Below are 10,247 nucleotides of genomic sequence, written 5' to 3'. Positions count from 1 at the left end.
CAATATTAGCACCACCTGAATTTTTGATCATGCTCAGTTGGAGAAACATGAAGTCAATTGAGAAGTCGAGAATTCTGTTGGATTAATTTTTTGATAAAACCAAAAGTAAGACAGGCAACACTGGATTTGTGCCTCCACAGCATATATTTGTTACTCCCAATATTTAAGTATAAATTTTTTTTAATATTTGTCCTTGTTCTTATGAGCATATTATATAGCCTATGATAATTTCAAATAACAGACTTAACTCTTTCAGCATGGGTTCGGTCCCTAGGACTGACCTTATAACCATTCTGTGCTTTATATAGTTTTCAATTAGTAAGCGGTTGTTAATGAAATTTGGCATATTATCAGTAAACATTACAAGACTTTAACACCCAAAATAGCAGATTTTTTTATTATGTCTTCAGGTTTGTAAAGCAATGTTTTCTCATGCTATTTTTTCAAAGTAATTTTCATTTTAAGATTAAAAATACTTTTATGCATCAGAAAATTTTCAAAACTCACATGCGAAATCTCTATAACATCCAGATAGTTATCACCCATTTCTTAAGAAAAACTTTCTATTTTATCAGTTATTTTCACTAACGACTTGACCGATCTCTTAACCACCATAAAAATTTTTGAATTAAATATAAGTTATGCCTTCTTCATTCTAGAATAACTACAAATCATAACACGAAAACATAAATAGACTAAATAGATTAAATCTCATAATACATTTATATACATATATTATTTTTATTGTATTTACCTTTCAGCCATGCCTGGCTAACAATACAGAAGTTACAATAATGCAGTGCATGTGCACTCATGTTACCTTATCCAATAATATAAAACTGACCTTTAGTCTTCAAAAAGCGACCTATCTTGGCTGAGTTTTAGTGGAGTGGTATTTTGCAAAATACAGTCATATTTCAATTATTATACATAATTATTACAATTATTACTATTTGCAAATAAGTTCTTAGTTATTTTTCTTAAAACATAGATCAGTAAGTAAAGAAGTAAAGCAAACAGTTATCTCTCTTTGTACTCATTTGCAGCCTGTAGTAGGTTGCTAAGCCTTATAAAACTTTGCATGTGGAGGATGTAAAACAAAATAATTTGTTTAGGTTTATATATATATATATGGTTGAATAACCAAAATCATAAATTACTATATTGATACCATAGCATTCCATTATAATTTATTAAGCTTAGTAACTAAGATGTATTTTAGTCTAAAAAAAATATGAAATTTCGAGCAGACTATAGACACACCACTACCTCCTTGATATATTGGTTCAAAATAAAGAAATAACATCCAAGCCTATTAAAATGGTTGAAAAAGCCGCTAGGGGAACATTCTGAGCTTTTGATTGGTTATTCTTGTCATATATATCTAAGTAAGTGTATATAAGGGTGCATTTATAAATATGGAAAGAGGTTAGCAGGGTGCCACTGTGTTTGATTTATTACATGAGAAATATCTTAGCAAACAGAATAGATAAGAGGCTCTTATTTTATATTCTAGCTTGTCAATATCCATAATTTGAGTTTCTAATTCATACCAAACTATAAACTTGGTATTTTGACTTCACAAACATGTAATATGAAACAGTGCTGCATTCAACATACCAAGTGACACACAAAAACTGATGTTTAACTGTCTTTTTTTAATATTTACTTTTAAATTAAGGGTTAATAGGTTTAAAAATAAACTAAAATTAAGAGTACATACAGTCTTAGTTAGTTGGCACATAACTCTGTGGGGGAACTACAGTGTTACTGTGTCACCAGTAAGACTAAAAGTAAAGTGTCCAGGAATAAATCAAAATGAATTAAACATACATAATAATTACACATACTAAAGAATGGTAAAAACATGGGATTGAATGAATTTCAATAATTTTTATACTGTATTTTAAACAGAGTAGCATATGATTTTGAATAAACTTACCAGTTAAAATTTGGGTATAGTTAATTTTGATGATGAGTAACCCACTTTTTAGAAAATACAGTTTGGAGATATCTTAAATAGGTAGTACTTGTTACTGATTATGACAAACTTGTTAAAACATTGTACATTTGTAATACTATTACTAATAGTAATACTGGGGGTTTGATGATTTTTAAATAATGAAAATTAAAAAAAATCCTACACCATTGGATTCCACAGTAAAAAATTAGTAGTTTTACACTACAAGTTCAATTATGTAGTTAATAATTAATGAAAAACAATTAAAAATTTTACCTGTAAATCGACCTTATATACCATGTGACGTTTTAATTGGAACAATGTTAAAAAAATGTCAGTGATTTATATCAAGTTATCGCTTTACCCGGTAACCTGAGACTGTGTGAAGCTCATGTCAAGACAGGATAAAATGTAGTCCCAATAAAATACATCAATTTAAAACTCATAGTCGTGGGTTCACATTATATGGATCAATGAAATGAAAATTGACACCAACAAAATGTTAAAAATGAAGTAACAGCTTACCTATGTACCTATGAAAATATAGGAGATTTTGTCATCACATTGGTTGTAACCTTGAAATACTTTGATTAACAGATATGTACGAGTAGTAACCTTCACCTGTTCTATATCATGTCCCAATGTAATTGATAAAACATTCATACCACTTTTATCATAAGACTATTGTAGCACATATTCTTTCACTCTGGCCACATCCAACAATATGACATACAGCAAACTGTTGTCAGGACAAAATAATGTCTGTTTATGTCCAATGATATGATGTAAAGCAAGCTGTTGCCAAGCCAATTTATAGTCTGTTTACAAGCCCCATTCATCATTTTTTGACATGCTGTCAGTTCAATTTGGGCAGACATATCTTTGGATCGGTTTATGCACCACAAAGTTTACTGTATGACTTTGTTTCTACAAATTCAATGGCTAAAAAGAATTATAAATGGTTTTAAAGTTTTATTTGTGTTTTCAAACAGAATATGTTTCTGGATTTAATGAAACCACCCAGACCAAAGTAGAGCACGAAGAGAGCTATCGTATGATGTATCACTGATCCTTATTGGTCCACCCAATTTGAACCGACACCCTGTTTTTTGGTTTTAACATTCACTCACTGGTTGCTGACAAATGGCAGAAGAAAGGTTTAGCTATTTTTTTAAAGCCAATTTATAACTAGTGGGAGTGCAGTTACCTTGAAATAAATCATGCACACTCAGTGTGTATTAGTACTGTTGACATTTTTCATTCGTTGTTTAGTGTACAATAATTAGTATTTTGTTTATAGATTTATAAATTTACAACTGTGATTTCACATTCACACTTCCACAGCCAAAAACTATAAACTCTCTGGGACTCCCTAGTAATACTAATATTTTCTTTTGCTACCCATCCAACTTTCAATTTCAAGCCATCTCCAAACTTTAGTACTAGTAGTAGGGAATTTCGAGGATTTTTTAAATAATGAAAATAACAAAAAAGTTATTTTGGATTCCACAAACACAAATTATAAGATTAACACTGCAAGTTCAATTATTTAGTTCAAAATTAATGAAATAAAATAAAAAAATGATACCTGGAAATCAACCTTCCATTCCATGCTACCAGCCCACTGGAACAATGTTAACAAAATTGAGTAATCTTTGCTTTACCTGGTAACCTGATACTACGTGACACCCGTGTCATGGTAAGATAAAATTTAGTCCCAAGAAAATTGATCAATGGTAAACTCATATACGTGGATACATATTATACGGATAAATGAAATGAACATTTTCAATAACTAAATGTTAGAAATGAGGTATGAGCTTACCTGTGTACTTATGAAAGTAAAAAGAGAGATTTTGTAATAACATTGATGGAAAATTTGAAATACTGTGATTGACAGATACGTGTGAGTAGTAAACCTCATCCATTCTACGTCATGTCATAATGTAAATAATAAATTGTATCAAGTTCAAGATATTAGTTATCCCAAGATATAATCGTTATACAAAAGCTAAGGAAACAAGAGTTTGTCTATGAATTATCAATGAAATTAGTAATAAGTGCAAATATACTAAGACATTATTTAAGGAACGTTAGAAGTAAAGGTGGCCTATTCATAGACAAATTATTGGTAAAAATCAGTTAGATTAACAACCTGTAATATATTGAAATGCCAGAGTATTTTGGTAACAATGTGTTCCAACATTTCGTCTGCTATTCAATATTGCTTTCATTAAGTGATATGGATATGTTTCAATTTCAGGATAGTATATTAATGATAATCATATTAATTCTAAAAGCAAAGGTGAGAATATATTTTCAAGACTGTGTTGTTCTTGCTCCACTAAAGTTGTTTGTATCATTTCTCACAAATACAAATGGAATGCATTAAAGTTATAGCCTGTATTTAGTTTTGTGAGGTACTTCATTTCTATTTAATACAGATATTGATTGCATAACTCTCCAAGTTAAGAGTTGTGATTTCTAATTATTGAACGCAGATATATAAATCACACTCTTATTTAATATACAACGATACTGCCATTGCTCATACCATGACGTAGAGCAAACTTTTGTCAGGACAATACAGTCTGCTTACGACCAATGATATGAAGTAAAGCAACACGATGCCTGGGTAACCAATAGGCTGTTTACAATCCCAATTCATCATTTTTTGACATACTGTCGATTCGAGTTGAGCAGACGTAGCTATGTATCAACTGATTTCCACAACACCAAGTTTACTGTATACCCTTGTTTCAAACGATTCAATGGGTAAATAAAATTTTAAATGGTTTTAAAGTTTTATATGCAAGTTTTCAAATTGCAAATGCTTCTTGATCCAATGAAACCAGCCCAAACAAAGTACAGCATGAAGAGAGCTAATGTTTGATGTATCACTGTCCTTTATTGGTCAAGCCAATTTGAACCAACACACTGATTTCGATTTTAACATTCACTCGCTGGTTGCTGAGAAATGGTGAGCGATGGTTTTAGCAATAGTTTTTAAAACTGATTTCAACTAGTGGGAGTAAAGTTGGCTTTTAATATATCATGCCAGTTCAGCATGTATTAATAATGTAGATGTTTTCCATTTGTTTGGTGTACAATTATTCATCCTTTATTTATGTGAGCATTATATAGTAAAAACTACGATTTCTTATTAGCATGCTTCCGTGTCCGGGAACTATAATTCTCTGGGACTCCCTAAAGAAGTACTAGTACTCACTAGTAGTGAGTTACGTGAGTAGTAGGTACAGTTACTCAGTTAACTCGCTAGAACTAACAGTAACTGAGTAAGTTCAGTAACTATAGTAAGGATTTAACATAATATAAGTAGTATTAGAATTTTTAAAAATCTCTAAAAACTTCCAGAGTATGTTAAAAGCGAAAACTTCCTACTCTTAGTCTATCACATCCCTAGAATAATGTTGACTAAGCCTAAACCAGCAAGAATAAATGTGGTGTGGTATAGAATAACTTCAAATAGGCCTATTTCTTAGAATGGATAATGACGCTTAGATCTTGCAGAAAAGTTAATCTTAAGAGTTAAATGACGTTTTATAATCTTATATATAACAAGTAAGTCTAAATTATTCACATTTTTAATGCTAGCATTATCTTCTATATCAACAGTCTTCTTCTCTTTTGCAGTTTTAATTACCAAACTAATTTTTTTCACCGTTAACTCTTCTTCGGCCATGGCGATGAAATTAAAAATTGTTAGTATTGGAAAAAGACTACTAGAGGACGATACTTCGTGAATAAAATTATTTCTATTAAAATAATATATATATATATATCCTACTTAATAACTAAAATAGTAATTCTCAGCTAGCAAATTTTATTTTCTTATTGAGAAAACGATTAAACTTTTATGTTTCAGGATTATAAATTTAAAGCACATACTTGTTATGATCATACCAAAGATTAGTTAGTTTCGTGCAGATTGATTATAATTTTAATACTTCTGAAAATCATTTAAAATGCTGTAAATACATGCGAAAAACATACTCAGAGACAATTACATATCCCTCTTCTTTGTTTTTTTTCATATAAAACTATACCAGAAGCATTTTAAGTAGAATATGATACTGTATTTCTCAAAAATGAACTCAGTCATTTCTTCTCATTTACTGTAAATTGTAATTTAAAGACCTAATAAACACAAAGTTAAAAATAACAATATTACTTTAATCCACAATAGTCTTAATAACACCATGCTACATAAGACATAATGGAAAAAATAATAATTTTGTGCAACCTTTGTGGCATTATAAATAAGCAAAAATGTTCGGATTGTCATTTTCACTTTAAATACAAGATGTGTTAGATCTCCACTGCAATATATAGTATAAGTCCTCCGGAGACTCAGCAGAAAGTTTACGGACGTAAAATACTAAAACTCTGGAGTTATTCGCCACGGCGGACAGAGCCCAGATAACTCTATGTATGCTCTTATTGTTCTAAGTAAAATAAGATTATTCAAATTTGTTAACATCCTATAGTGGGTAGATGGAAAGTGTTTTTAGATTTGATCATTAGTGCGGTCATTTTCGACAAATTAAATTGGCATATCGTTATAATACTAATAGCAATTTAGAAAGGGCACGGGTAAACATGTATAAAATTAAAAAGTGAAAAACATGCCGTCTTTAAACGATTTGTGAAAAATCATATGCTAAAATGGCCATAGCAAACTTAATACAATGGATGTAGTTATTTGCATAAAAGTATCAATAAGTAGTTAATCTCATAAGTTAACTTAAAGAAGTCAGAAAAGGTAAAGAGATTTGCCTGAATGTTTATTAATTGTAGGATTATGTATTTTAACTAGAAGGGCTTCCTGTATTTTATATCCTTTCGTTTATATCAGGTTTGTATTTTAACACGGGGACATTGTAGTTTGAAAATGTGTGGTGTTTGTTATGAATTTCGCGCAAAGCTTAATTTAGCAGGGTAAGACTAGAGGGAAGGCAGCTAGTCATCACCAACCACCGCAAACTCTTTGGCTACTCTTTTACCAACGAATAGTGGGATTGACAGTCAAATTATAACGCCCTCACTGCTGAAAGGACTATCCTAAGATTGCGAATCGACCTCCCTAACCAGCTGGCCATGCCAGACTATGTGTGGTGATTGCATTGCATAAAGTAATTTATGTGTGAGGGTATTTGTGGTGTTCTATTATTCGTGTGTTTAACTTAGTTCCAGCTTCATCTGTACTGAAATCGCAGCAGTTGTTACTTTGTATTTCGTATATGGTTCCTGGTTGTGGATATTGATCATATATTTTTCTTAGCATTTGTTTAATTTTTGTTATCGGGATGAAAAAGAATATAATATGGATATTTATGTTATACTTGTGTATTACTCTTTGCCCTACTTTTTAAGGGAAGTGGTTAGATTATCAATGAATGAAATTGTGTCAGTGGTTATTTGATTAGGTTGTTTTGGTGTATTGTTGTTTCCTGGAGAGTTAAGTTAATCAAGATTAAAATTTACTCTGACATGAAACAGACTTGTTATTTTGTGAACTGTTCTCATGAGAAACTTGTTAGGCCTTGTTAAACATTTGGTTAAGTATATAATTTCTTCATTGATGTTATCACTTGTCACTGGTGTAAATAGTTTAGGGTAAATGAATTAGATCTTTTAGTATGACTAGTTCTGGTGTATTGTATGATTGGAAAGCCAATTAATTAACATAATTTTCATTATGTGTGTCTTTTTTATAAATATTTTTGCTCAAACCATTGGATGATCGGGTGATGGTAACATTTATCAAGTTAATTTTCTACAGTAAATTTAATGTCTTTATGTATGTTATTTAAGTATTGTAGAAGTTATGTTTGTTTCTTATTAGAAGTGAAACCACAGAAAGTCTCATTAACACAATTAATTATACTTGTCATACGACATTATTTTCGGTCTATTATTTTATTTTATGACAATTATAATTAATTGTAATCATGCTTCAACTATAAAAGACGTTCTTAACATAACAATTTTACAACAGGAAGTTGCCGTCTATTCCAGTTTACTCATCGTAAATAATCCACCTAAATAATATATAAAAGAATAACAATTGTCAACGTCACCATATCTTAGCCAGTATATTGGTTTCTGTAAAGATATGAATATTGTTGGTTGTTTGATGCTACTCGGGAAAATAGTGACTAGGATTACAGATAGGGGGTTTCCGATACTTATTCCATGTAGTTGAATGAAGTATGATGCTTAATATTGGAAGTGTTGTAGATCACCTCGACCCGCTTTGACGCCAATTTGTTACAATCGTGCTATGCTCACACTTCAACTTTATTAAGGTTGTGCTTATCCCTTTCTTGAATTTGTCCATACTAATATAAGCACAACTGATTTCTGTTTATTACTATAATCAGTAACACATATATTTAGAACTATGTTTTGTTTCTTACTGGCAGGATAATACTTTCTTCCTTCGTCTCCCTCATTTTGTTCGTTTTCTCTGACATCTTAAGTTTTTTTTTTCCTTCATTGAATTCTTGTTTTTATATTCCTTTCTCACCTTGAATAATTCCCTTTTTCTGACCTTGCACCTCTGTTTGGATTATCATGTCTCATAATCACAACAGCTAGACAAGAAAGGTAGCACTCACTCTACGCATTTTCTAATGATTTAGAGTACTGTAATTCCCTTATTCGTTTAGGGACTGACCAAAAGTCAACTGTTTTCTCATCTCTCTTAGCTCTAACCAATGTCATGTACACCAAACTTTAAAGCACATATCTCCCCTTTTCCTGAAGACACTCAATAATGTTGACTGTATTCAATCTCTGCTATTGGAAATTTTGGCATATCACACTCTTGTTTAGATTGTCTCACCGCCCTCTAACTTCGCCATTCAATCTTTATTGTTCAGGAGTTGAACCAGTAGGTTCACGAATTTTTATTCTTCCATTCATTTACATAACCAGACTTTCACAAATAATACCAGTTTTAACCATAGCTGGATAGATCTTACGTCCGTAACTATATACAATATACACACGCCTTAATCAGAGCGAGGTTACAGGCTAATTTTAATAACTTAAGCGGGAGAGGGCGTCTGCATTTCGATGATCAATCGATGATCTTTACCAAATTGTAAACTTAAACTCCCTTAGTAACAGACTTCTTCGCAACAATTTCTGTTTTCATTCTTCTCCCCGTGTAACTATATTAAATGGGTCCTGATTCGTTTCCGCGACAAATGCTTTACGTAATAGAAAGGGTCTTAATTTGTCAACCCCCTCATTTTCAATATTGGTTAGAGCTTTCTCATGTGCAAGTAATCTTCGACTTAAATAAGCCACGGATATTCCATGCCATCCTCACCTATTTGACTAAGTACTACCCACATAGCTGTATCAGATGCATTAGTTTGCACAATGGTAGCTAACATTTCCTTATAATTACATATTGTATTTTACATAGCGCTTCTTTTAGTTTCCTAAAAGCCTCCTCACTAGCTTCACGCCACACCATATTTTGGTCCTGATAAATAGGTTAAAGCTGTAAGTGGAGCAAACATGGGAATAAACTTCCTGTAATACTCTAACTTCTTCCTTTATCGCAGGTTTCTCCTACTCTCTAATAGTTTTTACCTCTACAAATGCAATCAATCCTTTACCCACCATGATGACCTTCGGGAACAGCACTCGCAGTTCCTGTATTTTCACTAAGCCCATGGATAGCAAAATCGTTTGTTGTGATTCCTGCCTCAATTAAAACTTCATGTATCTCTTTTTTTTCAATTGCTACTACATGTTATACACAGTTGTCTACATTTATTTACAAACTGACTTTTGTCAGTGATTTCCAATTCTCATCCATACTAGCATTAATTCTCCCTTAGGAATTGATTAAACACAGGCTGATTTCTACCTTTCTCAACTCCGACAAATGTTTATTATACCTAACTTCATAACAGGAAGCATGCCGTTGTTGAAAGCTGAATAAGTTGAATTCACATTTCTGATTGTCTATCAGATTCTTTTATTAGGGTCTTGTGAAATTATACCTGTTGTTAATTTTATCGCTTCATGACTGGGAATTTGCGAAAACATGTAATGACATCAAAGCTGTACATTGATGATTTCGTATTGTTACGACAGCGGAAGTCACGTGACGCTAGTAACACGTCACGAACTTCTAGAAGGATCCTGTCCCTTCCTGAATGCTCTAGCGTTTACTAGATTTCGGTATCTTTTATATATAAGATGGTCAAGGCGTGACAGCAACAATGTAATGGGTGAATTGAAC

The 10,247-nt window shown here is 31.7% G+C and overlaps 1 protein-coding gene across 2 annotated transcripts in view; it reads right to left on the bottom strand.

Annotated features, from left to right (window-relative positions):
- The window catches only part of LOC106461586 (ubiquilin-1-like), an 83,190-nt gene extending 77,511 nt beyond the window's left edge, over positions 1-5,679 (bottom strand). For both annotated transcript variants that reach the window (XR_002611016.1, XM_013921428.2), the window contains exon 1: positions 5,562-5,679. Coding sequence is in view for 1 of the 2 variants with exons in the window: in XM_013921428.2 (XP_013776882.1) it covers positions 5,562-5,663 (102 nt within the window). In the remaining variant the exon portion in view is untranslated. The remainder of the gene's footprint in view (positions 1-5,561) is intronic.
- Positions 5,680-10,247: the final 4,568 nt, after the last annotated feature.

This window comes from Limulus polyphemus, unplaced genomic scaffold (genome assembly GCF_000517525.1).
Source record: "Limulus polyphemus unplaced genomic scaffold, Limulus_polyphemus-2.1.2 Scaffold993, whole genome shotgun sequence".
Classification (NCBI taxonomy): Eukaryota; Metazoa; Arthropoda; class Merostomata; order Xiphosura; family Limulidae; genus Limulus; species Limulus polyphemus.
The sequence above is the reverse complement of the archived record's forward strand: the minus strand, read 5'-3'. Positions and strand labels throughout refer to the sequence as shown.